The 18,145-nt window shown below is 40.0% G+C and overlaps 1 protein-coding gene across 11 annotated transcripts in view; it reads right to left on the bottom strand.

Annotated features, from left to right (window-relative positions):
* Positions 1-9,817: 9,817 nt before the first annotated feature.
* SUPT3H (SPT3 homolog, SAGA and STAGA complex component) overlaps positions 9,818-18,145 on the bottom strand; it is a 438,440-nt gene continuing 430,112 nt past the window's right edge. For all 11 annotated transcript variants that reach the window (XM_034766666.1, XM_034766665.1, XM_034766667.1 and 8 more), the window contains one exon: positions 9,818-11,596. In XM_034766666.1, coding sequence (XP_034622557.1) covers positions 11,555-11,596 — 42 coding nt within the window. In that variant the 3' untranslated portion in view covers positions 9,818-11,554. The remainder of the gene's footprint in view (positions 11,597-18,145) is intronic.

The raw sequence follows: 18,145 nt of genomic DNA, 5'->3' as shown, positions 1-18,145 counted from the left end.
TGTGACTTGCACATCATTGCCTTTCATTTGATTATTTCCCCAACAGGCTTTTTTTTTTATATTATTATTCTATAATTACAAATCCTGGGGTCCACAATCTCCCTCTCTCGCCACCACCCTGCTCTTTGTGTGCCATTCAGCTCATCACTTAAATATTAAAAGGCAGCTGATTATTCAGCTTTCGGTTTGGATTTCAAACCTGCCAGAGTTCAGTGGCGAGCGCACCTGAGTAAGAGATAGTTCCTGCTCCAAAAAGCTTATAGTCTTACTAGACCAAGGGCGGGAGAAAGGAAGTATGATATCCCCATTTTACAGATGGAGAATCGAGGCACAGAGAGATTAAGGACCAGATTTTAAAAGGAATTTAGAATCACAGAGTCATAGAATATCAGGGTTGGAAGGGACCTCAAGAGGTCATCTAGTCCAACCCCCTGCTCAAAGCAGGACCAATTCCCAACTAAATCATCCCAGCCAGGGCTTTGTCAAGCCGGGCCTTAAAAATCTCCAAGGAAGGAGACTCCACCACCTCCCTAGGTAACGCATTCCAGTGCTTCACCACCCTCCTAGCGAAACAGTGTTTCCTAATATCCAACCTGGACCTCCCCCACTGCAACTTGAGACCATTGCTCCTTGTTCTGTCATCTGCCGCCACTGAGAACAGCCGAGCTCCATCCTCTTTGGAACCCCCCTTCAGGTAGTTGAAGGCTGCTATCAAATCCCCCCTCATTCTTCTCTTCTGGAGACTTTAGGTGTTTAATGGGATTTTTCATTGATTGCAATGGGTGATAGGTGCCTAGATGCTTTTGGAAATCCCATAAGGTGCCAAAATACCTTTCAAAAGCTGGCCCTAAGTGACCTCCCCAAGGTCAAACACATCTCCTGAGCCCAACCAGTGCCTTAACCTTCACAACTTTTTTTTTTATATCACCATTTTGTTGCCAAAACTTAAAAAAAGTCAATAGTTCCTGTTAGTGCATTACCCTGGAACACATAAGTAATGCATCAGAGGGGTAGCCGTGTTAGTCTGAATCTGTAAAAAGCAACAGAGGGTCCTGTGGCACCTTTGAGACTAACAGAAGTACTGGGAGCATAAGCTTTCGTGGGTAAGAACCTCACTTCTTCAGATGCAAGTAATGGAAATCTCCAGAGGCAGGTATATATCAGTGTAGAGATAACGAGGTTAGTTCAATCAGGGAGGATGAGGTGCTCTGCTAGCAGTTGAGGTGTGAACACCAAGGGAGGAGAAACTGTTTCTGTAGTTGGATAGCCATTCACAGTCTTTGTTTAATCCTGATCTGATGGTGTCAAATTTGCAAATGAACTGGAGCTCAGCAGTTTCTCTTTGGAGTCTGGTCCTGAAGTTTTTTTGCTGTAAGATGGCAACCTTTACATCTGCTATTGTGTGGCCAGGGAGGTTGAAGTGTTCTCCTACAGGTTTTTGTATATTGCCATTCCTGATATCTGACTTGTGTCCATTTATCCTCTTGCGTAGTGACTGTCCAGTTTGGCCAATGTACATAGCAGAGGGGCATTGCTGGCATATGATGGCATATATAACATTGGTGGACGTGCAGGTGAATGAGCCGGTGATGTTGTAGCTGATCTGGTTAGGTCCAGTGATGGTGTTGCTGGTGTAGATATGTGGGCAGAGTTGGCATCGAGGTTTGTTGCATGGGTTGGTTCCTGAGTTAGAGTTGTTATGGTGCGGTGCGTGGTTGCTGGTGAGAATATGCTTAAGGTTGGCAGGTTGTCTGTGGGCGAGGACTGGCCTGCCTCCCAAGGTCTGTGAAAGTGAGGGATCATTGTCCAGGATGGGTTGTAGATCACTGATGAGTAAGTAATGCAGAGGCAGCCATTCAGCCAGAACAAACCTTATTTCTACAGCTGGAATGATACCGTCGATGACACTTCTGACAAGGAAGTAAACAGGAAAAGCTGAGTTGGCTCAAGCTCCATAAGAAACAGGGAGGGAAAAAAATGTGTTTACTAAATGGAAAAGGACAAAGCAGGTACAGAACTGAATGTTATTTTCAACCCTTGCAAAAGGGAATAAGACAGAATGGAGAGGAAAGACACATCATTGAAAAACCACTTTCAAGAAATACTTAGTGTCTCTTCTAAAATGGATGTGGAGTGTGATCCTGCTGTTCACACCAGTCAAGGAGAGGAAGCAGGGCTGGATCCATAAATGTTTCTTTGGTTTGAAATCTTTTAAAAGTTCTTGATAGTTTTTCTAGGCCTGAACCAACCCAAAGCTTCCCTCCGCTCAGAGGACGTTTGGATTCACCTCCCCAGCTGAAAACTGCACCTCTGGCTCATGCTTCATTTTACTGACTGTCTCTGTTAGCTTAGATTTCTAGCTTGAATTTTTCCAAGACATAGTAGGAAGTATTTTCTTTTAATAATTATAAATATATTCCTTTGATGTAGATGATGTGTTAAAGCAGGAGCGGACACAGAGATGGAGGAGATGTATTGGGTATTCTAGGGCCTACAACCCTTATCAATGTGAGTAGTAATTACAGACATGAGCAAATCCATGGACTTCAGTAGGGCCTACTCATTGGAGCAATGGTGGCAGGATCCTTCCCCCTTTCAATTCAAGACTAGGGGTATGTCTACACAGCTAGTCTACCCAAGCTAGCTGGAATCCAGCTAGTGCAGATAACATACACACAGTCCATGCTGGACTTGTATTACCCACAGTGAAACCTGCACTGCATTGTCTTTGCTTCTATTGTTACCCGTGCTAACTGGATCGAAGCTAGCTCAGGTGAGCAGCCTGCACACAGCTTTTGCTATGTAGATGTACCCTAAATGAACTAGTGCTTTTAAACGGAGCCCAAGCCTCTTCTCCTAGAACTGTCATCATATCTGTTCACCGGCAGAAGCTTAATCTTTATTACTTTAACTACAGATTCCACATTACATTTTTTTTCTTCTGATTGTTACAGCAGAACTGGGGCAGAAAGATGTAGTGACCCTTCAGACTGGCTCATCTATTGTGAGCATCACAAAACTAGGGCACGGCTCAGCAAAAAGAAAGCTACCTCCAACCAAAAAGTGAGCGGATTACAAAATGCACCCTCAGATTCCATCCAGAGTTCACACATGGGATGAAAAGTCTTGCACCATGAGAATGTCAGATCCTTATCACATTGCTTTGACTTAGTGGAAACACGATACTAATTAATGCTCTTTATAACCGGCCATCCCAAACTCATCTGAAATCACAGGCCCTGCACGTCACAGCAAATGCAGAACTGGGTTCTTAGAAAGGAACAATCAGCAGAAGAGCTCCCACTGACTTGAGTGGGACAGAATCAAAACCTACGATGCCCATTTTAAAAAAAAGAAACCTTCCACTTCAATTTAACTTTGCACCGCTTTGAGAGTCGACATAGAAGAGATGATTTTAACCGTTTTTCCTAAACTGCATACAAATGGGGGTGGGGGGGAGGAAGAGGACTATCTCTGACCTTTCAAGGGAAGTTTAATAGTAATGTTTTTAGTCTCCATAAATTTTTGGGTGTCACTTGCTAGGAAAAACCAGGGGAAATAGCCTATCCATATGAAAACAATAATCATGTAATATTTATTGTCTGGGATTGAAATGTTTCAAATATTCAAAGCAATAAAACGTCAGGAAAAGCTAGACTTCCTGATGTAAAAAAGGCCATAAATTTCTCCTTTCATAAGACACAAGAAGGGGGAAAAAATCAATGTGATGTTTTATGTGAAAGCAAGAAAGAAAAAAACTTAAATCTCAGTTAAAGCAGTATAAAGCCCCCAGAGGGCACAATCGACTTACCTTTGGGAGTCTGAAGGAAGCAAATGGCAGCCAAGTGCACAATTCTTGTATAATAAAATATAAGGAAATTTCAAATACAATATCAGTAAGCAATGAGGTATTTCTATAGTGTCCAAATCTGACAACTCCTTTCGAAATACGAGTATTATAAAAATACCTACTTCAATGCATAAACCGGGAACTTATTCCTAGCCGTTTGGTATCTTTGCTATTCAAACAACATTTTATTAGATACTTTAAAAATAAATAAGTCAATATTTCACTGTCAAATTTAACTCCGCAAATACAGGTCAAATTAAATATATTCCATGTATTGCAGAGACGGGATAAATCAAAATGGTTGCCAAAACTGGGTAGTTTTGTTTTGTTTTTGCAAAATCAGGGCTAGTGTGTGTGTTTTGGTTTCAGTCTTCTAGGAATAGGGAGTATTTCTTTTTAATTTTCTAAGTCTCTGCTGCTTACTTGTGAATCAAATAGCAACCATATTCTTCTTTACTTTGCAAGCTATTCTTGCCTTGCCTCTAGGATTACCAGAAAAATACAGTAAGATCAAAAACACTCAGACACCACAATGCAAATCCATACCAGAGCCCACACAAAACAAACCTCAGCAATGTACCAATTCATATAATATCATGCACAAACCCGATCTCAACTGGGTAAAATGCACATAAAAATTCCCATGGCAAAAAGTGAAAAGGTTTGGAATTTGGACAAGCATCCAAAAGTTGGGCAGTTTACCCAAATTCTATTCTACCGTAACATCTGGAGGATTACAACCTGCCCTCTCATCCTCGTTCCACCAGGATTAACAGCCAATTCCTTCCTCCCTCTTACTTAGCATTTGCATTATAGTAGTACGCATTGGTCCCAATAAAGATTGGGGTGTATTAAGGCAGGCACTGTACATACACATAGTAAAAGAGAGTCATCCTGCTCCATAAAACTTACAATCTGAATACTCAAGGAAGTATTGTCATCCCCATTTTACCGATGGTGAACTGAAGCACAGAGAGAGTAAATGATTTGCCCAAGGTTACACAAGAAGTCTGTGGCAGAGTTGGGAACTGACTCGAGTCTCAGGCCAGAGCCTTAACCACAGACCTTACACATAGCTCCCTCTTTCTTATCAATAGTTCTTTTCAGGAGATGGTTGGCAAGCCCATTCTTCCTTGGATGTCTTTGGAGGAGGCGAGTGATAAGAATAAAACAGGCCTATTTCTCCTTTTAGGATCTCTGTGGAGCATCTATACCCATTCTTCTCCAGAGGAAGAGGATACCTCTCCATTTGTTCCTCCTGAGCATCCAGAGGGCCTCTGCTTTCTTCCTATTCCTAGATGGGTTTGACACAGAAAAGGTTCATGGTGGCTTTGTTCAGGACATGGCAGCTCAGCAGGTCTGACAAGCTTAGATCACTGCTCCTGCTCCACTATGCAATGAAATGTGGAATCTGCTGCAGAATCTAAGTGTTCTTTTAAGATGAAATAAGTTCATAACCCCTATATCTGCAAACAATAGTTATTATCCATAATATGGGACAAAGTACCCGATGTTGCCAAGTGGGCTGTGGGGCAGCTGTCAGGAGTTGTACAGGTGGGAAACTAAGGGGAGTTAAGTTCAACAGAAGCATTAAGTCACATCCACCAGTGCCCTGAAGGGGACAGGTAAAGAAGAGAAGCACCCTCCTCCTTAGTGCCAAAAAGCTTCAGCATCCTCAACGGTGCCCAAAACCTAAACCAACTTCTGTCCCTTCCTGGATGCCCAGAGTATCTCATGCAAACTGGGGCAATGCTTTTGTGTGTTGTCCAGACAAAAATACGTGGCATACGGAAAATTTAGGAGCAACAGAACGTTAAAAACATTCCAAACCTGAGATTTGTATTGAGTTTAATATTCAAATACAAGTAGGGTGACCCAAAGAACACTAGACTGATCATGCCTAATTCAATAAAACCTCTATTCATTTGAAGCTGCAGCAAGAAGTGTCCAAGTGGCACTGAATTCAGCCTTTCTGACCTGCAGCAACGAGGGTGTCTTGTCCCATATTCACAGGCCCCTACTAATGGAATTCATGCTCTCTGTGGGCCTTGTTTCTGATGTATATGTGGTAGCCTCACAGTTGCTGTTTGTCCTGCAGAGCAGTTTTATATTTTTACTCACCCGTGTTCAACACACAGTTGCCATCGTTTGATTCAGGGTTTTGAAGAAATCATATCAGCGCATGAAATGGAACAGTCTCGATGGGTTTTTATTTTGCGGATTAAATAAATACTTATGGAAACGAGGATTAATAATGAACTTGGATAATTATACAGTCCTTCCCTAAATCCCCCTGCCACTCAGGTGTCTTTCATTTCCTGCCCTGATGTGTTGGGTGCTGCTGTGTGTGGTGAACAGCAACCGCATTTCACCTCAGAGGTGGCTGCATTTCATAAGCAGATGAAGTGAGTCCTGTATAAAGTTCATGTTAATTTAAGTTAGCAAAGTGATTTAGAATTCTTTGAGAATTTACTTCTGTTATTAACGTTTGGCTTGTGCTTCAGTGCTTTTGCTGAATCGGGGCTTCAGTCCTGATTTGCAACACCTTTGTTGTTACAGTCCCAGGGTTCTCTCTAGCAAAGATTGTAAAATTCAGTTGAACTACACAAAGCTACATGGTAATTTTGCAATGTGAACGTGGGAATAGGGTGAAACCACCAAACACATTTATATGTGTAAACTAATCTACCTATGGACTCAGCCAGGTTTTCATTTCTTGTAGACCAATTAGCCCATTTTCTGCCCTATCTAGAACACAACAGGTTTTTAAAATTGTACTTGTCATATTATTGCCTGCAGTCCGACCCTTGCCAAATCTCATAAACTAGGCATAGGCAGGTTATGTTCATATTTGGATGAGCAATCTTGGGGAGAATATTCAGGTACTGCTGGAAGTGGTGTGGATTAAACAGTTTGCAATCTTCCCTCAGAGATGGTACAGAGCCAACACACCAGCATGATTTTAAGGGACAGAGTACTACAGGAGCTGCCATCTTTTGGATGATGTATAATGCCTCTATCTTTACAAGATGTGATTATTACAGAGCCGGTGGCATTTATCAGGAGAGTAAGGCTTTTACCTACTGTGTCCTGGATAATTTCCAAACTGAGTAATTACATTCCTCCTACCCAATTCCCCTTGAAGTTCCAACTGGATACTGTCCTGTCCTAAACCATTGGATTGAGTTGTGCACTGTTAGACAGTTGTAGTATTTCAACTACGTAGACAGGAAGGATGACCCTGAGGTCAGGGCTCTAACCTGGGACGTAGAAGATCCAGGTTCAATTCCCTGCTTCACCCCAGACTTCCTCTGTTATCTTGGGCAAGTAACGTAGGGCCAGATTTTTACATTTATTTCATTGCCTAAAGATGCAGATAGACACCTAGTGGGATTTTCAAAAATGCCTGGGTGCTTAACTCCCATTGATTTCAGTGGAGAAAGGCTCCGGTAGTTGGGAGCTGCAAGAGTCTTTCCCCTCTGCAGGGAAAGGCTCCGGCAGCAAGGAGCTTCTATGTGCGGAGTCTTTTCCCGTTACCACCCCCCGCCAGAGCCTTTCACTGCCACATGTAGCTACACACCGCTTTTCACCGCTGCGTGTAGCTAAATGTACTCTACATTCGCCAGAACACATTTTCATACAGTCAGTGAGAAGGTCTGCATGAGCATCTGGATGAAAAGTGTGATAGATATGCAAGATTGTCATCAGTATAAAGGTTTTCTGCCAGTATTTCTGTCCAATAGGAATTAAGATGAATTATCAATAAATACAGACAAAAGCTATGAAATGAAAAATAAAACTGTATTATTATAAACTGAGCTCTTGATTTTCCCTATTTATCTTTCTGGTCCTGTTCACCTACTAATCCATTTTGTTTAGTAAAAATGGTGAATCAATGTCTGGGGCTTGATTGCTGAGAAAGGCTATTACTGTATTGGCTCCAAGTGCTCTTTAGGGAGTTAAAATGGTTCCTAACAATAAAGTCTGAAGGTTTCTTTCAAATTTGCAGTCCTCTGCCTTTATAAAGTTTGTTTCACTTGCCAACATTTCAATTATTTATGAAAAAGTTTAAGTATCTTATTCTTGCTCCTCCACAATGGATGGGATTTTCTTTAAAACAATGTCATTATCTTGAGCACAATAAATAAAGAGTTGCATTAAAAGATTCAGCTTTTAAAATAATAGTCTTTTTTTTTTTTAGGGGCATCTGGCCTCATTTAAACCATCAAATTTACATTCAATTCCTTCAGGGATGGTTTCATTGCTTAATGCTGGCTTGGTGCCCTTTGAATAAAGCCCAGGATTTAATGCATGCCACCACGTTTCACTAGCTGTATTGCTGTTCAGTACAGATGTACAGCAGGGGTATAAAAAAGCCTAAACCTTGGACTCCAAAACAAGAAGATTCACTTATGCAACTGTAATAGAATAGGCTTCAACTAGGGGGTAGACCTGTGACATATGTCATTCTCTATTTATTCTTTATTTGTAGAAGTGTTTATGAAATATTCTGAGAGCGCTAGACAGGAAGTTATAAAATATTTTATGAGATCTGCACATGACTGATGGCAGAATGTCAGTACAACAATAAGGTCCCATTTAAATTCAAAGAGTGCTGGAAAATAATTCTTTGCAGAGTGATCTTCGTTTGATCAGTGGTACTGTATTTGAAAGGCATTACTTGTGTCCGATCCTGCAAAGTGCTAAACATCTCCTGAGAAGTTCGGAGCATCATCTGTCAGCTCACGCTGACTTCCGTGGGAGCTACAGAAAGACGAGTGACAAGTGACAATTCATACTACATGTGGAGACCAGGCGATCGCTAATTAGAAATGCACTTTGCATTTAAATAGCTTTTTCCATCTAAAGATTTCAAACTGATTTACAAATATGGCCATAACTTTTCCTGTTTCACTCTAGGTAGATTGAGGTATGGAAAGATGAGGTGACTCGGCCACACTGCAAGTCAGAAATCGAGCGGTGAATAAAACCATTATTTCCTTACTCCCAGCTCTGTTCTCTTCCCATTAGATACACTGGGTATAATCCTGGCCCCAGGAAGTCAATGGCAAAACTCCATAGACAGGCTTTCACCCACGGTCTCCCCCTTGTTCGGGTAATTTATAGCATGATGACTGACCTACAAATACTGATTCTAATATAACAAAATCTGTTATGAGAATCAACATTATTTACCAATTAAAATGATGCAAAACAAAGCTGTTAATATATGGCATTTAAGTTGATCCTAGGCTAGCAATTTTCATAAGTGATACAAAATCATACCATACATTACCTTCTTAATTTTTGTTTAATGTTCATCTTTTTCCCATGTGGCATATTAGGGTGCTGTTACAGAAAACGGCATCAGTGACACTCACTAACACTGCCCTCATTTACGTTAGGGAAGGAATCAGAGAAAGGGCTGTGTAGTGACAAGAAAAAAAAACAAAAAATGAATATTCCCCAATTATGTGACTATCTAGCCTAGTCCAAGATAGGGAGACATAACCTACCTTGTTTTATTCTAAATTCAGCTCGCTGGCTTCTGGAGAGAAGTGAAAGGTTATTATATGGGTTTACTGGGAAAACCCAGATTTTATAAATAATTGCCTGTCAAACTGTTCAAGATAGACAAACATACAGCAGACCAACAAAAACATGATCTGTCATATTTCTGAGAAAAATGTATGTTGAGTCTTCATTCTCTGGGACTTTAAGTAGACCAGTAAAAACTAAGCGCCAGTATTTTTCCTTCTTATGCATATTTTAAAATGTAAAATGTGGGAGAGATACAGCTAAGGAAGGAATTTGGATTCCAGTACCCAGTGCCTGAAATGGTTTCTTCTGTCTATATGCCTGAAGATCGAAACCAAATACAATAAATGCTGGTGTCCTTTTAAAAAGTCTGGATGTTTACAGCAAGCATATAATTTTCCATGATTAGGGATGCCAAGAAAAATAAGAATGATGATAAAAAGAAAAGTTTAATCATACATTTCAACAAGCACAGATGGAACATCAGAAAACTTTTTTCTTTTTTAATATACTGTATTGTACACATTATTTTTAGTCCTTTACATACAGATTAATTCCAGAAGGACTGGCATGCAGCAGGTAAAAAAAGGAGGCAGTTTACGGATGGCAGAAATATTGGATGCACTGTGATTACATTTACAATGCTTCACAATTTTTTGGATCACAAGGAAGACAGACGTTTTTAGTTTAATTTTTTTTTGCAACTGGGTCCAGGTACTGTCCAATGAAAACGTTTATAAAGTATAAGACTGTATCAGAGAAGTGGCAGGAGTTGAAACCTCACATACTAAGCACAAAGGAGGAGACTGCTTACACTATATAGAAGTAATGCAGACAGTTGATCTCCTAGGTCTCCTGAGTGTTCTATCTTTCTTAAAGGTTTACTTTAGTCTTTAAGGCCCTGACTCTGCTCTGGGATACACTAGCACTGACTGCTGTCCCAATGGGATGCCATAGGGGCACAGTAGCAGATTCTGATGCAGAATCTGGGCCTAAGCCTTTTTGTCTCCTCAAGCGTGACCTTGGTTACTTCTATATATGTACACTTTCCATGGGAAGAAATGAATGTGCTTGTGAGGATATCAAAGACTGGAAGAGCAGAGAAGGGAAGAGGGCTAAAAGGAGAGTCAGAGTTTGAAGAAACAAAACCAAACCCCAAAACAAACAAAAAGGGAAAAAAAGAAACCAAAGCGGAGCAACAGAAATTAAAAATAAATAAGGGCCTGGATTTTCTCCCATTAACATTAACAGGACCAGGTCTGTACAGCAGAGCACTTAAGCAGGGCTGTAACTTTAAATACTTGAGTCGTCCCATTGAAGTCAACGGAACAATATGCTTAAAGTTATACACGTTTAAGTACCTTGTGAACTGGGGCCAAAAGGACAGATCCAATGATCATTAAAGTCAAAAGAAAGACTCCCACTGACTTCAGGGGAGAGAAGAGAATAAGAAAAGAGATTTCAATATTAAGAATTTACAGATTTCAGTATAGATGCTCCTTGGGACTCTAAAAATACTAATATTTAACTGAAACAAGAAGACCTGAAGTCATTTACTTGAAGTCTTCCTATCTGAAAAGCCTTCTTATCTGAACTTAGCTCATCTCCCCTCCTATGCATCATCCTCACTGAAAAATCCCTTGTTTGGCTAGAGAGGGTATTATTCTTTTAGCATTGTCTAAGAAATTGATTTGAGAGGAATTAAATGCAAAACAATGCAGTTTTACTTTTGAAAAAACAAGGAAAGCATAAATAATCATCCAAATCCTTGGCCTCTTTTTGCGTCAAACCTGCTTTACAAAACAACACATCTATTAAAACATACAGACTTCAAAAATAAAAAATGACACTGCACTTTAGATATGGGGGCTGACAGCAGTAAGCCCATTGCAAATTTCAAAATTGTGTGATCTGCATTCTTGTCCACCTACACACTATCCCAAACATCCTGCCATTAATTAGCTTAACATTCCAGCTAGTAAACAAGAATAACGATTGAGGGGGCTGGAAAAAGAGACGGAGTCAGCCAGTAGATAGTCACAACAAACCAGCCCACTCACTGGTACACAGACACATTAGAGCTTGTATTTTTTTTCTTCCATAGAGGGGAAAAGAAAATCACCTTAATATAACACTGCCTTTCCTGTCACTGCAGCCACATCCATATTAGCAGGCTAGAAAAGTCATCCCATTTCTGCGGTAGGCACTCTGTCAAAGAAAGAGAAAATCTGTAATGAATTATCACATCAACACAAACAAGGGAAGAAGGCAGAGCAAGGCAAGGCTTTCTTCCTGTTTTGTAGACTATTCTGGCTGCAATCTAATAGTGTGCTTAATCTGAACATTTCTGGTCGGGAAGCAATGAGCAACCACTTTGTCTATTAAAAAATCAGTGTGGTTAACAAGTGGTTAGTGATTCTATTTCAAGAGAGCAACAGATATGCAAAAAGATGACATATTATTTTGTTAATTGCCTACAAAATATGTGGGGACAAAAATATACTATTATGCTGAATCTGTTTGTCCTTTAAAACCATGTGTTCTCTATTCACATCGCTCAGAATCACTTCTAACCTAAAAATCTTAATAGTCTATAAATTACTGACTCATTACAGCTTTTCCAGATTTAATTTATAGTCTGGGCCAAAAGCTATATAAACAGCCACTAGTATATCCTCCCCAAACCAAATTAAACTTAAAGGAGTTCTGTGCAGTACAGAAAACTTTGATCTCCCATATAGTGTAGCCTAGGATCAAGTCGTTCCACTGATAAAGAAATGGGAGGGTTAAACAGTAGTTGAGAAAGAGAATTTTAATAAGATATAGTGCTATATCTTACTAATATATCTTCCGTATACTTCAAACATCTCCTCCAGAATTAATGCAGGAAGTTATGCCTCCTTTACACAAAAACTGGACATCACAAGTTTTAAGGGGATATTGTCAAGTTAAAATGCATATTGATGAAAAATATTTCTTTATTTGTCAGACTAATAACATCTTCTAAATTAAAGAATTTTAAATGACTTTCCCCATGCATACTGTTGGTTTACTTTCTGTTTGTCAGCTTGGAAAATGAAAATAGATTAGTGTGTTTCACTCAGCTTATACTCTAGTTCTTAGTCAGGTTCACTTTCTGCCTCTCATGTAGAACCACATAGTAATTGTCATATATGATCAGACCGTCTAGTGCAACATCCTATCTCTGGCAGTAGTTATCAGCTGCCTCACAAGAAAGGCTAAAATGACCATAGCGGATAATTATGCATAATCAGCATAATGCTCCAATGTGTGTGAGGAGTATGAGCAGACACTGTTGAGGAATATATTTATCTCCATGTAGAACTTTTTTCTCCACTGAAGTTTTTGAAAAATGGTAGAAACATTTTTATTTTTCTTAGTTTTGGAAAACTTGGGACAGATTCTAATCTCTGTTCACAAAACCTAAATATGGTGCCTGTCATTGTAAATAGATGTCTCTTTAGTTGTACCTATCCATTGCCACCTTTGTGTTTCTCTGGGTGCTTATATATAAACTCTAAATTTATTTTCTAACTAATATGAGCATAATCAATTTCCCCTCTTTGGAACTGGATACTGAATAATGGTGTTAAATGAGTACAAGGGTTAGTGTCGAGTAACTTTTTGAAGTAAATGATATGTATACTGAATTTTAAGTGAACAGACTTACCACCACCAATCAATTTCTATAGAGAGAGATTTTCAGACACACTGAATATGCAGAAGAAAACATGCCAGCTATTTACTGTAGCACCCTCTATCATACAAGTCATATTACAATATACAGATTGAACAGTATTAAAATAAAAAAGAACATTAGTCAAAAGGATACACAGCCAGGCATCAGACAAGACAATACCACCACAAAACAAAAGACAATAAAAAAAACCCAATACCCAAACATGAAATATACAAAAATAGGCCAGACAATAACTTTAATAAAAGGATACAATATATTCCCACAACCACAAGCATAAACTCCCAGGGAGTTTGGATCTACAGCTTGCCCAAACCATTATGGCTGGCATTTTGAAGTCAATGCAAAAATAATGCTTTAGTTCCTTGACCTCAATATTTTACAGAATTTACAACCACAGCGACAACCTTTAACACATAAATATAACATTTAGGGCTACTGTGCAGTTTACATTGAGATAAATGAATCTGAGACTAATGTTGGATTCACATGAAAGATAAATGGTTATATTCTGTCCTGTTGGGGAAAGGATTTTTGGCTGAAAGGCAGACTCAGGCTTGGCTGTGCTCACCTGGGAAATAATCAAGCTTAAAATTTTCCAACATAGGCAACATTATATGGTTCCCTATACCCTACAGAGGTCATTTTAGAAGCAAGTTTCAGAGCAGGGAAGACAACATCTTCACAAAAGCAGGACACTCCACTAGCCTATATTTAGCAATATATCATAGTTAGTGTCTACTATAGTTAGGGCTGCAAATAAGTTTCCTTCTTAACTCCCTGTTTTCACTCATCCATCCTTAGGCTGAAATTTTCCATTCTTTAATCGCTGTCTGAAGCTGAATTTTTCTGGAAAGTCTGAACAAAATCCCTTCAGCTGTTTTGGAGTTCAGAGAGAATGAAAACAAAACACTTCTCCCTTCCAGTACCTGCCAAAGTGATTTTCATCTATGCACATTTTATTGAATAACTTATTTATAAATGAGTGCCTCTCATCCACAGTGGTCTCAAAGTAATTTACCTAAATATGGGCTGTACCTCCAACCTTATCCCAAAGAGAATGTTTCCAGAATGGGTCCTTTATAGCAGCAGGGAGCTTGAATCATCCGGTTCCAGGGGAAGACAGCACTTCTACCTAGTTCTGATATATCAGGACCTCACACCTTAACATCTAAACACTGTTATGCATAGGAAAGCTATTTTACAGGTAGCTAAAATGTATTAGTCAGAATATTTATCTCTAAGGTCAATGACAGTTGGATTCACAGTATTGAAAGCCATGGCTCTCCAGGCCAAGATAGGTGAAAAACATTTTCGTTTTTTAAACAGGAGACCGACTATGGTGTGGCATAAAACAAAGGGTTTGGCCAGATTCTTATGTATACCAAGGCAACCTTATATCACTCTGGCAGCATACAGTGGTCTTGGTGTAAACGAAGATCTGGCCCTTTTTCTTCACTCGTTTGAGATGACTTGTAGAGCCAACCCCTGGCTTCCCACTTCTAAAGGCTGGTCCACACTAACTCCCCAGTTCGAACTAAGATACGCAACTTCAGCTACGTGAATAAGTTCGAACTACAAGGTACTTACCGCGGGTCCACACGCAGCAGGCAGGCTCCCCCATTGACTACACCTACTCCTCTCGCGGAGCAGGAGTACCGGTGTCGACGGTGAGCACTTCCAGGATCGATTTATCACGTCTAGACAAGACGCGATAAATCGATCCCAGAAGATCGATTGCTTACCGCCGAACCCGGAAGTAAGTATAGACATACCCTTAGTAACATGGCAATCCCAAACTTATGCCAATAAAACTTTTACACCACACTATAGCTTCATGTATCCTCTGTCAGGGCCGCACGGGGGGTGGGCAAGTGGGGCAATTTGCCTCGGGCCCCGTGAGCCCTGGCCTGGTGGCGGTCCGGGTTTTCGGCGGCAGGGGGTCCTTCAGTGCTGCCGAAGACGCGGAGCGACTGAAGGGCTCCCTGCTGCCGAAGACCTGGACCGCAGCCGGGTGAGTACAACCACCGCAGCTCCCCCGCTTTGCCCCAGGCCCCCTGAATCCTCTGGGCGGCCCTGTCCTCTGTATGTGTATCTTTCTTTCTTTCTTTAAAAGAGTCACATCATCAATCTCTTAGGAACAGTTACAGCCCTAAATTTATTTAAGCAGATTTATACTTGTTGATAGCAAAAGTGTCCTTCTCTAGAACTTGTACTGTTACTCAACAAATGTAAGTCATCTAGCAAATTGAGTTTTTATAAACAGTATGAAGTCACTGGCATTATTTCTATGTTTTGTCAGGAGGAGAAAGGGAAGATCACTGTTGTGCTATCTCTTAGTCATGTGCAAGCAACTCCATTCCTTTACCTTTGTTTGGATGAGAGAAGGCAGAACTGTTTGTCTAGCTACAAAATGGAAGCTGCATACTACTATTATGATGCAGATTTAGAAACCAAGCCTAAGAAATAGGTATCCTGTCAGGGACGGTACTTGGTCCTTCTAGTGAAGGCAGGGGACTGGACTCGATGACCTTTCAAGGTCCCTTCCAGTTCTATGAGATAGGTATATCTCCATCTAATAGGTATTCACCAAATGTCTCCTTGAATGCTACAAAAAGGGGCTCTAATCTTTTTGCCCTACACGTTTTTCTTATTCACATTAGCGAGAGATGTGCAAAGAAACAAAGGGAAGAACACCACTCCTATCCCATAATAAGTGCCCAGGGTCATTCAGAATGGAACACAACTTACCGTACATCCAACGGCCATTGTGATGTCACTTTACTGAATCGGCGTCACCGGGTTTTTCAACCCAGACATATTGAAGCAGAGAGTCACAGAGGAAAGCCTGAACCAAACCCAAGAATTTGAATATTCCTGAATTTGTAAGAACTCCACATCAGAATCCTAACACTGCTGGACAGACCCAGCTCTAGTTAAGTTGCATGAATTATTTCACAGGTAACATAATGCGAGAGAGACTGAATACTATGCTGAGGAAGTAACAGATGTGCCATGATTTTTGAATTGGTTGGCTTGGGTTAAATCTTTCACATTTTTGAGTAGCACAACCCGGTGTACATTCCAAGTGCTGAAGTATATTGGGCCAAATTCTCGACTAGAGTAACTCTGCAGTTCCATTTACTTCCGTGGAGATGCGCCAATTCACACCCGCAGAGAACCTGGTGCATTGCGTCACTGAAAAATTGTCTCTCTCTGAATTAAGGGCCCTTTCTATCCAAGTTGGGCAATAGCTTTTTCAAAACTAGAAAGCTTGCTTTCTTGTTGTCCTGGTGTATGTGGGTGGGCAAGTGATTTGATTACAAAGCGAATGGCGGATTGAGACACCAAAATCAAAGCAAAAGCAAAAGCCTTGGCTGAACTTCATTAGCAAGCATAAATACAAATAGGCTCCACATCTTGTTTGTGATATACCATGGGGCTTTCCTCCTTTTAATAATTTTGCTCTAACCTCTGATATTTGCATATATGTAAATTGAACCATGTGAGTTGAATTTGTCTCTGATGTGGGACTTGTACGTAAAACTTTTTCATTAAATATTTCTCCTTCTGCATTTTTACAATTTTATTGTGAAAATCAGGGAGGATTATCTCTCAGACAGGGGAAGCCTCTATTTGAGAACAGTGGAGGGAGCCCTGTCCTCTAAGTAAGAGACATTCTTGGATCAGATACTGGCTGCCAGGATGGAAAAAAGGATGTATCATTAACTTTCATTCCATTCCAAATAACCTGGAACCCATAACACAGAAAGATTCTCTAATTTTAAATATGCTCTTTCCCCCCATTTCTTCTTTCCAGTTTATTTGTGGAATGTTAACTTTGAAACTTCATAAGCCCCCAAATATCAAACAAGTCATTTTGGACAGATTCATAACTCTTTGAACATAGCAATGTCTACATTAAAAAAACCAGTGATTAAAAGGTTACTCTTCTAATTTCTCCAGCCTGCTTCATCAAACCACATGCAAAGAAGTGTCAGGTTATTTAGATATTACAATAAAAATTAACGTAAGGGGCTAAATATAAACAGCATTGTAGAAAAAAGAAAATCCATAGGTCATATAGAATTAGTGGCTTCTGTTTAGGTCCAACTTAACCTATGTGGATATGAACTATCCTTACGAAAAATACATATAGATACAAAAGAAGTATAATACTGTATTCCTCTTCTTTAATTTATGACAATAGCAATTAAAGCTCTACTTCAACTACCCCATGTTAAATCAGTAGTCATAGCACAGATGTTTGATATTATTCCAAGTGTGTGTATTATTTATATAAGTGCCCAGGATATACTGTTGGCATTATATAAAAAATGAATAATAAATACCACATATGTATCCATGCATGGCAATGCTGAGCCATCCAAATTCTGCTTTCTGCTGCATTCATGCATCCTTACTGATTTAATGTATGTTAGCACTGGATCGATAGTGCTGGAAAGTGTAGTATCGATCCATAAAATAGTGAGCTCACCAGAAGCAACCCACCTATGTGCTTCAACCTAGTCCTAGTCACATCTAGGGGTAGGCAAAAACTTCAGCATTTGTGCCTATTTTTTCCTTGACTGTTGAGACTGCTAATAAGGGTCAATTTACAACAGTGGCTTCTGTGATGTGGACATTTGCCCGCTAGGAATTGGACCGAAAACACCAGCACATTTTACGAAGGCAACCACAAGTAAACACTGATAAAAGTGCAGCCTCGAAAAACCACCCTTCAACAATCCGTAACAAAATGCTTTTCACTGAAGTCAGTTCTGGGATTCTGCTTCCTATCTGCCAATGGCGTCAACATTTTAATAATCACACAGCACAGGGCTGCTGTATCGAGATGCACATGTACCCTACCCCGGTGTGTTAAAGAAAATAGCTTACACCCCAAATTCAAAGTAACTTAAAAAAACCACCTTGTTTTCTGTTGCTGAGAATAACAATTCTAAAAGCATTTTATTTTATTTTATTTTTAAACAAGAGACAAACTATGGCGTGGCAGAAAATAAAGGGTTTGGCCACAT

Source organism: Trachemys scripta, chromosome 3 (genome assembly GCF_013100865.1).
Source record: "Trachemys scripta elegans isolate TJP31775 chromosome 3, CAS_Tse_1.0, whole genome shotgun sequence".
Taxonomy (NCBI): Eukaryota; Metazoa; Chordata; order Testudines; family Emydidae; genus Trachemys; species Trachemys scripta.
The sequence above is the reverse complement of the archived record's forward strand: the minus strand, read 5'-3'. Positions and strand labels throughout refer to the sequence as shown.